Source organism: Lathyrus oleraceus, chromosome 1 (genome assembly GCF_024323335.1).
Source record: "Lathyrus oleraceus cultivar Zhongwan6 chromosome 1, CAAS_Psat_ZW6_1.0, whole genome shotgun sequence".
In the NCBI taxonomy this organism is placed as follows: Eukaryota; Viridiplantae; Streptophyta; class Magnoliopsida; order Fabales; family Fabaceae; genus Lathyrus; species Lathyrus oleraceus.
In genome coordinates, this window is record NC_066579.1 from 15,068,040 (window position 1) to 15,080,286 (window position 12,247).

Here is a 12,247-nt window from a genome sequence, read left to right on the forward strand (position 1 = left end):
ATACTATATAATTGAATATGTAAGATTTGTTTATGCATTCAAACAACTAAAATATTTATTATAAAAAGTGGAAGTTTAATACATATTTTTTTAGTCTATTAACTTAATTTAATGATACGTTTTAGTCTTTTAAAAAAATATTATAATATTTCTTAATTTCAGTAATTTTGTTATTTTATTTGATCTTTTCCGTTAATTTAAAAAAAGAAAATTTAAATTCTCATGACGTGATAGTAAGATTTAAATCAGTATATGTAATTAAAAATTGATAAACTATTTAAACGGTAAGATTTCCATCGAAAACAAAACTCTTGCAATTTAGAAATAAAACTCAAACATCTTAAAAACCTCACCCCATAGGATTCAAATTATATCCTAAACCACCGTCGAGATAAATATCAAAAATCACATACCAAAACACTCGTTAATGATTAATGCATAGGATAGAGTTCTCAAACTAGTTAAATAAACATAAATATTCACCTTTAATTTACCTAAAAATCACTTTCAAAACAAAAAGATACCCTTCTTCTTCTCCACTTATTTCACATTTCATAGTCGTTGAAACATTGAAAAATGCTATTAGGTATTAATCATTTTCACTAAAATGTACAATGAAGTAAAATAACTTACGAGTTATATACATAGTATTAATTTGATGACATAGTTAGAATAACTTGATTAATGTTTCATTAAAAATGTAAAATGATATTTATTTTGTCATTTTTCTTTGGGTTATTAATTTTATAAAATTTTAAATTGTAGCACGGGATCATTGAATCAAAGTGTAAGTGTAGGTGACTCACTCATTGCTGGAAATGGACCAACTCGATGGATCTCTCCTTTAGAAGATTTTGCATTTGGGTTTTACCAACTTCCTAATGAACTTTTCTTACTAGCTATATGGTATCACAAAATACAAAACGATTCGATTATTTGGTATGCAAATGAAGGCAACCCAACTCCTAAGGGATCAAGATTGGTATTAAATAATTCTTATGGGTTGGTACTTACTAGCCCTAAAGGTTCAGAGCTATGGACATCATCAAATTTTACTTCTGGTAGAATTTCAAGAGGTCTAATGAAGAATGATGGAAATTTTCAATTACTAGACCAAAATTTTGTTGTATTATGGGAAAGTTACAATCATTTTACGGACACATTAGTTCCTGGTCAAGCAATGGATTTGAACACCCATCTTTATGCTCGACGAGGAGAAATCAACTTTTCACGAGGAAGATTTGAACTTTGCCTACAAGAAAGTGGGGATGTTGTGCTCAACCTTGTAAGTTTTCCTTCAAATGCAAACATTAATGCTCAATATGAGGCTTACTATGATAGTCGCACTATTGATCCGTATAAAAAATCAACAAATGTTGGTCAGAAATTTATATTTCACAAATATAATTTCTTCTTATACATATTGAAAAAGAACGGGTCAAGGTTTTCTATCATTGACAATCAAAATAAGACACTTTTAAATGATGACTTCTACTACAAAGCAACAATCAATTATGATGGAGTATTTACTCTGTCATATTACCCTAAAGATCAAAACAATGGTAATAGTTGGATTGTTGCAAAGACAATACCTGAGAACATTTGCTTGAGTTATAATTTTAACAATGGTCAAGGTGTTTGTGGAATGAATAGTATTTGCAACCTTAGACATGATCAAAGGCCAATGTGTACATGTCTAAAAGGTTATTCTCTAATTGATTCATACAACATGTATGGTGGTTGCAAAAAGGATTTGCCAGTCATTTGTCAAAGTAGGCATAATGGTTCACAAAAGAACACGCATATGATGATGAAACTGTCCAACGTTTCTTGGCCTAAATCTGATTATGAAACATGCAATTCTTGTACTCTTGAAGAATGCAAGGATTATTGTTTGCAAGATTGCTTATGTGTGTTGGCTTTTTTTAATGAAAGTTCTTGTTGGAAGAATAACCTACCACTCTTACATGGGAGAAAAGAGTTGGCGGTAAAAGGAATTTATATCCTAAAAGTAAATAAAACTAATACTCCATCGTCCCTCTCCGATGGGATAAAAGATCTAGATAATAGTATAACCAAAAAGAAAAAAGATCATAAAACTTTGATTATTGTGATATTAGTTATTATTGGAATATCTATTTTTATGACTTTAAGTTTTGTTGGTGCAATATTTTATTGGCGCAACCATAACAAGATTGAAAGTAGTGTATCAAACACAAGTGTCATTGACAAAAATTTGAGAGTTTTTACCTTTAAGGAAATTACAGAAATAACAAACAACTTTAGAGAAGAATTAGGAAGAGGTTCTTGTAGCATTGTATACAAAGGAACAATAGATTCAGATATTTGTGTGGCTGTTAAAAAACTAGATAAGTTGTTCCAAGATAGTGATAAAGAATTTCAAAATGAAATGGATGTGATAATTGAAACTCATCATAGAAACCTTGTTCGTCTTCATGGATATTGCAGTGAGGAACAACACAGAATTTTGGTGTATGAGTTAATGAGTAATGGTACTCTAGCAAGCTTCCTTTTCACCCCTTTGAAACCAAGTTGGAACCAACGAGTTTGGATTATCATTGGGATTGCTAGGGGTCTTGTTTACTTGCATGAGGAATGTTGCACCCAAATTATCCATTGTGACATAAAGCCACAAAACATACTTCTTGATGATGATTACAATGCTAAGATTTCCGACTTTGGGTTAGCAAAACTATTATTGATTAATCAAAGTCACACAAAAACTGGAATTAGAGGAACCAAAGGTTATGTTGCACCAGATTGGTTTAGGAGTGCACCGATCACTGTTAAAGTTGATGTTTATAGTTTTGGTGTGTTGTTACTAGAGATTATATGTTGTAGGAAAAATGTAGAGGATGATAATGTTAGTGAAGAAAAAAGGATTTTAATTGATTGGGGATATGATTGCTACAAGGCTGGAAAAATGGACATTCTTCTAGAAAGTGAATATGAGGTAGTAAATGATACGAGTAGATTGGAAAAATTTGTCATGATTTCTATTTGGTGCACTCAAGAAGATCCATCTCTAAGGCCACCAATGAAGAAGGTTTTGTTAATGCTAGAAGGGATCGTTGAAGTTGAAATTCCTCCAAGTCCATACTTGTATGGTTCTTCTAATTAAAGTTAGTTCCCTTTTAAATGTGATTTTGATGTTACTTTTCACTTTTTTTTAAGAAAGTGTATTTGCTTGTTTATTTTTTCTCGTAATCAGTGGTACATGTTAAAAAAGAAAGTGAATAAAAATATACATGCTGAGAAGATGATCACATCAGTAGTTTTTTCCCAAAACAAAAACTCATTTGTTGTATCTTTTATTATATTCTTCTAAAAATTAGCATTGTATGCAATATCTTCCTCTTAGAATGTTGCAAAAGATTATCTAGAAGAAAAAACACATGTATCTTGTATGTGTAAAATCAGAAAAACTTAAATCAAACACACTTTTAACGTGCATCATGTTGTGTTAAATGTTTTGTATAATTTTATGATATTGTTATTATTGTATGTTAAATCGATCTCCATGAAATGATTTTAAAACCTCGTATTAAAAGTATGGGTAATGCTAACTTGTGTCCCAATGATACAAGTTAAGAGATAAATAAATAAATAAAAATTTGGAATTTGCGTGATAAATTTAATACAAATTCATAATTAATTATTTTATTGTTTTTTTTCAATAAAAAATTTCTATTTGTAGGTTTCTTAACTTGTGTCTTTGGGGCACAAGTTAGCATTACCCTAAAAATATTGACTTAACTAGGTTTCCATTATAAAACGATAGTATTTGACTACAACAATACTTTTGATGTGTGAAACAAACAATAGTGACATTTAAAATAAATAGTCTAAAAAAATTAATTCAATTTGTCATATAATGTAAGAAAAACCTAAAGATGAAGAAATTAAAGTGACAAGTATATACATAATAAGTTTGTACAATTTGTCTAATTTCTTATACTTCAAAAGTTTGTACATGAGATAACAAATAAGTTAAAAAAATAACCTTCCAATTTGTGAAGGACAAATCCCATTTTATACCCAAGTCTCTCTCTCTCTCATATTTTGAATTGAATGCTTATGATTTATTATTTTCTTAGAAATTGCATGTCGATAGATTTTACTATCTTCCTAGAGATTTCTTGTATAAAATTAGGTATTTGTTAGAACATGACTCTAAACGATGTTACTTGTGGTTGAAACTAAAAATTGTATTCATATATTTCTTAATAGTGTGAAGTTGGATATATTGATGCTGATCAGTGGTATTATTGAAGAGATCAGAGATGGTCAGACAATCGATGTGGTATTTGTTGACCGACTAGTGTTAATCAATCAAGGTAAGGGAGGCGATTTCAGAATCGACGAGAATGATGTGACGAGGTTCAGAGACGGGGTTTGTATACTAGATGTACCTAAGATTAAGAAGAGTATTCTTTATGAAGGTCATATGAATGGTCTAAATATTCATCCTGGTGCCACTAAAGTGTAAGAAGACTTGAAAAAATTGTTTTGGTGGCTAGGAATGAAGAAGGAAGTAACTGAGTTCGTTTATGCTTGTTTGACTTGTCAAAATTCGAAGATTGAATGTCAGAAATCATCAGGTATGATCCAACCATTGAGTTTTCCTGAGTGGAAGTGGTACCACATTTCCATGGATTTTGTGACAAGTTTGCTGAACACAGCGGATGAATGTGATTCCATTTGGGTTATCATTGATAGAATTACTAAATCGGATCATTTCATATCATTTAAGATCAACTATCCTTTACAGAAGTTAGCTGAGTTGTATACTGAGAAGATTGTTAGCTTGTATGGTATTCTGTTAAGTATTGTTTCAAATAGAGATGTGAGATTTACGTCGAGATTTAGGCAGATTTTGCAAGAAGATATGGGTACTAAGCTGAAGTTGCGTTTTGCTTATCTTCCACAGACAGATGGTCAGACAGAGAGGATTATTCAGTCTTTGGAGGATTTTATGAGAGCGTGTATTTTAGAACAAGGAGGTAACTGGATAGTTACTTGTCGTTGATTGAGCTCACCTATAACAATAGTTTCCATTCTAGCACTGAAATGACACCATGTGAGGCGTTATATGGTTGGAGGTTGATCAGTCTCCAATTCTCTTTGTTTTCTGACACTCATTCGGCACCTTTGTAAGAAACCGGTAACATATTAGTCCACTTATTTTACTGTTTTGTTTAGTTATTTATATGTTTGGTATTGTTGTCTCTATTTGTTGAGTACATGTTATATGCATCATCATACTCCATTTTATGTCCTTTTGTGGTAGTTCTTTTGGTTTCATGTGTAAACAAGTGTATCGGAGGGATAGACAAGCAAAACATGCGTTCCGGGCCCGTCGGGAGAAGAAAAATGGACTTACAGTAGCCCTGACACGGCCACCCGTGTTGGCCAACACGGGCCGTGTCAGGAGAAATGGCATGGAAATGGAAAACAGGGAGCTGACATGGGTTCTCGTGTCAGCTGACACGGCCCGTGTCAGCCTCCCTGAAGGGGCGTGTCAAGGCATTGTGTCCCAAAAGCCAACACGACCTGACGTGTTGCCTGACATGGCCAGTGTTGGCTTGGGCACTTGATTTTCCAGTTTTGTGCTGTTTTGGGCACAACTTATCCCGGAGGGCATTTTAAACTTTTACGCAAGAAAAATTGTCATCAGGAACTATTTACAGTGGATTTGAATATGGAGAAAGGGACTTTTTATACGATAGAAAATTGAAGACGATCAAGATTGAAGCAGTGAAAAGCGAAGAAGAATTGAGATCCTTCAAGAGCGAACACGATTGAAGATCAACGTAATTCCGACCTTTTTGTAATATCTCAATTTTACTTTGTATCTGATTTGAATAATATGATAGGCTAAACCCCCTAATGCCAGGGGGTGTCCCTGAATTGATCATGTAATGGCTCTGATGTTTGATTTCCCTTAATATATGTTATTTGATTTCAATTTACTGTATGATTTGCGTAATGCTTTCTTTATGGCAAAAATTAAGATTGATGTATGGTTAACGATTAGCAGGATTGCAATGGTTAAGATTTTCATACAGTGAAACCATAGTAGAGATCACCTAGGACTAGGGATACCCTATGGTTACCGAATTATTCTTGTTAAATTAAAATGCTTGGTTTCATCATAATCACCTAAGGACTTAGAGGTTAGATTGAATACCAAAGGTTTCCCTCTGAGGTCTTAGGGGGAAATAATCTTAAGATCCAGTAATTGAAACAATGTTCAGTATTAAGGAGATAAACACTCAAGGGTCATTACAGGAGATTTTTATACACCTTCCTTGGCATATCATATTAACTTGTGAAAATATTTATTTGTTATATTTTTCCTTACAGTGAATTATCCAAAACCATAACTATTACTTTTGTTCAATTGAGTGACTGTTTACCTATATATTGTTGCGCAATCCTCGAGATCGATCTTTGGGAAACATCCCTCTTATTACTTCATCGCTAAAAATAGTACACTTGCTATTTTTCCGATCAAGTTTTTGGTGTCGTTTCCGAGGAATGCCAAATATAAGTTTAAAATTATCTCAATTGAAATTTTGTTTCTATGTAACTAAAATTTATTTACCGTATTTTGAATATTTTATTTCGATTATATCAACTAATCTGTGTCTGATATTTGTATGCGAGGTAAGGCCTCAACTGATTTTCCTTTTGACGCAGAAATCGAGAGAACCTTGCGGGCAAGACTCAGACAAGCTCGATTAGCCAGATTGGAATCAGACGAAGAATAACTTTCCATCCATTCAAGCTCAGATTCAGGTTCCGATAGAGAGATCGAAACTATGGTTGATGTTCCACCGCCAGCAGAAAGACTGTTGGAGACTACGGAGGTGCCAATGCACAAATCGGCAGATTAACTATTGTCAACCAACCAGTGAATGTGGCTAATTTCCAGCTGCACCCGAGTACCATTAATCAGCTTGAAAGGAAGCATTTTACTGGAAAAGTGAATGAAGATGCAAACAAGCATTTGCAGAGGTTTCTGACCATGAGCAACACTCTAAAAATTGATGGTCACACTGAAGAAGCCAAGAAATTGAGAACGTTCCCGTTTACCTTAGCGGAAGAAGCTGAAGAATGGTTTTATTATTTACCTTCCGGTAGCATCACAACTTGGGAAGAAATGGAAAAGGCATTCCTGAATGAGTATTTTCCAGCGTCGGTATTTCTGCGGAAGAGGTATGAAATTCTGAATTTTAAGCAGAAGGATGGGGAAACTTTAGGAGACGCCTATAAGAGATTCAAGAGAGTCCTGGTAGCCTGCCCAACCCATAATATGGATGCAACTGAACAAATGAAGATGTTTACGAACGGTCTTAAAATAAAGACCAAACAACTTATTGATACCGCAATCGGTGGTTCCACAAATTTTTCAACAACCACCGGTATCAAGAAGATCATTGAAGCTATTATTGCTAATGAGCATATTGAGTTGTATGATAGGTGTCATAGCAAACCAGAAGGGGTTATAGATTTAAAGCTGGAAACTAATAAAATCCGTATTGAAGATACTATAGCTGCTGAAGTTGATAAGAAGCTAAAGGCAATGAATATAGGCACCCAACCGGTGGCACAGATCCAACCGGTCCCTACTGTATGCTGTGAAATTTGTACTGGTCCGCACCAAACTTATTACTACCTCCATTTTTTATTATATGTCACTTTGAAAAAATATTTTTTACCACAATATAAGTCGTTTTATAATACCAATGAATCATTAATGTTATTTTTCCTATTATACCATTAAATATTTATTATTCTCTCCTTTCAATTATATCAATTTGTCTTTTCAATACCATTAATGAAGGATAATTTTGTAAAATCCTTCATAATTTATCTTTTTCATTTCATAATTATTACATTTCTTAATACGTGTGAAAAGTCAAAAACGACTTATAATAAAAAACGGAGGGAGTATTGTTTTGCAACTCCTCAATAAATGGAGGAAATCAAATTTTTGAAGCAGAATAATCCTTATTCCAACATGTACAATCCGGGTTGGAAAAATCATCCCAACTTCTCATGGAAAGACCAAAAAGGAACCGCTCCTCAACATGGTTAGTACCAAACTCAATATCAATAACAACAACAGCAACATGCCCCTAAGAAAGCTAATTGGGAAATTGCAATTGAAAGAATGGTTGCCCATAATGTTCAGTTTCAATAAGAAACTCGGAACAATCGACATCTATAAAGAATCTTGAAGTCCAAATGGGGCAAATCGCTCAGCAACTAGCTTCTAGTTCTCAATCACAAGGTGCTCTACCTATTGCAACCGTGACAAATCTTAGAGAGCATAATAATGTGAGTGCGGTGACAACACGAAGTGGTAAATATGAGGAAGTTGTTGAGTAAGTGGATGAAGAGGAAGACCAATTGATCTAAGTGGACCTTGAGATCAAAGAAAATGAAGTTGTTAGAGAAGAAGTGGCATCACCGAAACCGGTTGTGAAAGAAACAGTCATTGAGCTCAAGCCGGTTGTTAAGCTCCATTCCCCACTAGAAACAACAAAAAAGGGCAACATGAGAAAAACTTTGAAAAATTCTTAGAGTTGTTCAAGAAGCTGGAAATTAACATTCCTTTGTTGGAGGCATTTGAACAAATGTCTACATATGCCAAGTTCATGAAGGATATCATTTCAAAGAGGTGTACCACCGACACTAACCCAATTATTCTAACTGAAACTTGTAGTGCTATTTTGCAGGGTATGAAGATTCCGATAAAGAAGAAGGATCGTGGAGCTGTCACTATCCCATGTACTATTAAAGATAGGTCGTTCAACAAAGCTCTAATTGATCTGGGAGCTAGTGTGAGTCTCATGTCGTTATCCATTTACAAGAAGCTTGGTATAGGAGTTGTGCAAGATACCAGAATGACACTCCAATTCGCCGATCATTCGGTCAAGAAACTGTATGGCATCGTTGAAGACGTTCTGGTGAAAATTGATAAGTTTGTATTTTCGATGGATTTTGTAATTCTTGAAATGCCGGAAGATGAAGAGATCCCTCTCATTCTGGGGAGACCCTTTTTGGAGACGGGACGGTGCCTGATAAACATAGAAGAAGGAACAATGACACTGAAGGTTTATTATGAAGAATTTAAAATTGATGTTCGAAACACCATGAGGTACAAGGATGATATTTGTACCAGTCATACTATAGAGGTTTTAGATCAGGTGACGACATATGATAATCCTTTGCCTACACCCTAGTCACCTTTGGAAAGAGTGTTGAGTTTGTCCATTTTCGAGTCGGATAAAGAGGTGGACAACGGGGAATCTGAAGTGCTTGCCTTGTTGGACGCACAAACCCCGTGGAAAGGATCTCGACCACACCGGTGGGAGGATTTACGCCTACCTCAATCTAGTGAGGAGAATGAAGAACCTAAGAAGGAAACAAAGTTGAAACAACTTCCTGACAATCTCAAATATGTCTTTCTCGAACCTGAAGGAAAATGTCCGACTATCATAAACTAAAGCCTTCAGAATATCCAAGAAGAAAAGCTGATCCAAGTCTTGAAAAAGTACAAAAATGCTATTGGATGGGAAATTGAGGATTTGAAGGGTATTATCCCTACTGTGTGCATGCATAAAATTCTCATGGAAGACGACCACAAGTCGGTAGTCTAACCACAGAGGAGACTCAATCCGACAATGAAGGAAGTGGTAAAATTGTTGGATGCAGGTCTTATATATCCCATTTCTGATAGTCCGTGGGTGAGTCGACGGTTTTTCCTGAATCACAATTCTATTCACTCTTTGTTTCTTTTTACTAGCGAACTTCTCTAACAAGTCGGTCGAAACATTTTCTTCTCGGCTCACATGTACTATTTCAGATGATTCAAAACACTTAGTCATCTCCTGGATCAACCAGAGGTATTTGACCAAGCCTGACTCTTTGGTTTGGAAATCTCCTCATACTTGATTGGTGATCAATTGGGAGTCTCTTTTTACTCTAATAAGAGTAGCTCCGACCTCCCGTTCCAATTTCGTCCCGACGAGATGAGCCTAATATTCTATTTGATTGTTGCTAGTCTAGAATTCAAAGCATATAGATTATTCTAGAAGCATGAACGTATTGGTAAACCATTGAAGAGTGGTGTAAACTTAGTGAGGACGAAAATCGAACCATTCTCTCTCTCTCTCTCTCTCTCTGTATATATATATATATATATATATATATATATATATATTTCCGTAGAATTGCATGTTTAGGTTATTTTTATGGTTTTCATTGAATCATATATTGTCAAGTTAATTCTCAGTGTATAGATTTATTGTTTTAGTATAGGTTTTATTAGATTGGTGCTACAAATTTCTTGTTTTATTGATTAAGACTAAAATATATGATTTAGAATTCTATCTGGATGTATTATGTATACTTACACTTCTTGTGCTAATTGGTCATAATTCAATATACCATATTGATTTGTTTTACTATTTGTTTGATCCAATTTATGTATTTGTATAGTCTAATAAGCGTAATCATTTTTATATAAACCTTTGCTTTTGCCATGCATATTTCTTTTTAAAATCTAATAAGTTTTTCAAGCTAAACGAATTTCAAATCGGTTATATTATTTTGGGAGTTCTATTGACCCCTCACCCTCTCTAAAGGGTTACATTCTCATATTCTCGCCCAACAGCTTTCTCAATCTTCAAATCAACCCAGCTAAAAACTTCCTTATTCCACCGCCTTAATCTTTCCTTTAGCAACTTTTTATCTTTATGTACATAAGCTTGTGTTCCTCTCAATAAGAATGAATTTTACTCCTTCTAAACAAATTTCACAAAGTCAGGGTGATCAAACCAGCAATTAATGATTTTAAAGGGGTTTTTGACCCCTAATTAACCACTTTGGATCTCAACCATATTGGACAATGGTCAGAGATGTCCTAGACCCCTACCTCCTGACCAACTACACTCCAATCATCTATGAGGCCCTCAGATAGCAGAAATCTATCAATTTTACTCATTGGTATCTCATCCCCGTTAATCCAAGTGAATCTTTTACCTATTGTAGGAAAGTCTACCACTTCCATGAATTCAATGAATTCCCGAATTTCACTTAATCTCATGTTAACACCTCTCCCTAGTATTTACTTTGTGTCCTTAATGGCATTGAAATCACCTCATAAACACCACCCCCATCTAACAGTTTTCCTTTCAAAATTTTAAGTTCTCTCCACATCCTCCTCTTACTAACAATGTTGCATGATGGATAAATATTAACAAAATAACACACCTTCCCATTCAATTATGCACAAATGCCAATGAACCCCTCTGTTATGAAGCTGAAACATGGTGAAATAATGTCCTTTCTCCACAAAATCACCAACCCCCATGACATTTCTTGAGCACCTTTAGTCGACCAGTTGACCTCGTTGTTACCCCATAGGTTTCTTTTTATATAATCATTCATTACCTGGATGGATCTTGGTGTCCTGGATGAAACACAAGTCCACATTCCATTTCTGCAATGTTTTTTTTATCCTTTTCCTTTTTAATGAATTAGCGCCTCTCCTAATATTGTACGACACAATATTCATTTTTATTATTATTATTCGCCTCCCTACTTCTCTTCTCTACTTGGTCACAATGCTCCATTCCTTGATAGCCTCTTGTTACACTTCATCTATCTTCATTCCTACTATACCCATCTCTATAATTTCCCTTAAGACTTTGCATGCCAAATATTTTTCCACGTTTGCCCAAAAGATCTTATTTCTTTGATCTAAATTTGAATATGTTATGGACTCGTAACATAAAATTTAACCTCTACAGTATGTATCTAAGGACTTCTTTAAAACCTCACTCTCATTCAAGCAGGATCTTCGTATCTTCCCCCCAAGAGAAATACGTCTGACAGGTCAATATGAAGTCCCTCATATCCTAGGTATGCTCTCTAAGCCTATGTGTTAGGCTTTTCACTCCATAGAATCCAACCCACAAGATCACAACAGATATATATAACATGAATATATAAAGCAATCAATACAAAAATAAACATCCAAGGCAAAAGGATACATGCAAGTTAGGTTTGACTTGCTTAGGAAACTCTGTAGTCCCCAGCAGAGTCGCCAGTTGTCACGCCGCAAAAAATACAGAGTCGCCACCGGATTTTATTTATTCCAAAGGAAATGGAAAATAAAGATAAGATCCCAAAGATAATGGTCTTCGCAACC

General features: G+C 34.5%; 1 protein-coding gene across 1 annotated transcript; it reads left to right on the forward strand.

Moving 5' to 3' along the window:
- Positions 1-1,081: 1,081 nt before the first annotated feature.
- LOC127087499 (G-type lectin S-receptor-like serine/threonine-protein kinase LECRK2) lies at positions 1,082-3,142 on the forward strand. The gene has a single exon (XM_051028388.1). It carries the CDS (start codon positions 1,082-1,084, stop codon positions 3,140-3,142), a length of 2,061 nt encoding a protein of 686 aa, XP_050884345.1.
- Positions 3,143-12,247: the final 9,105 nt, after the last annotated feature.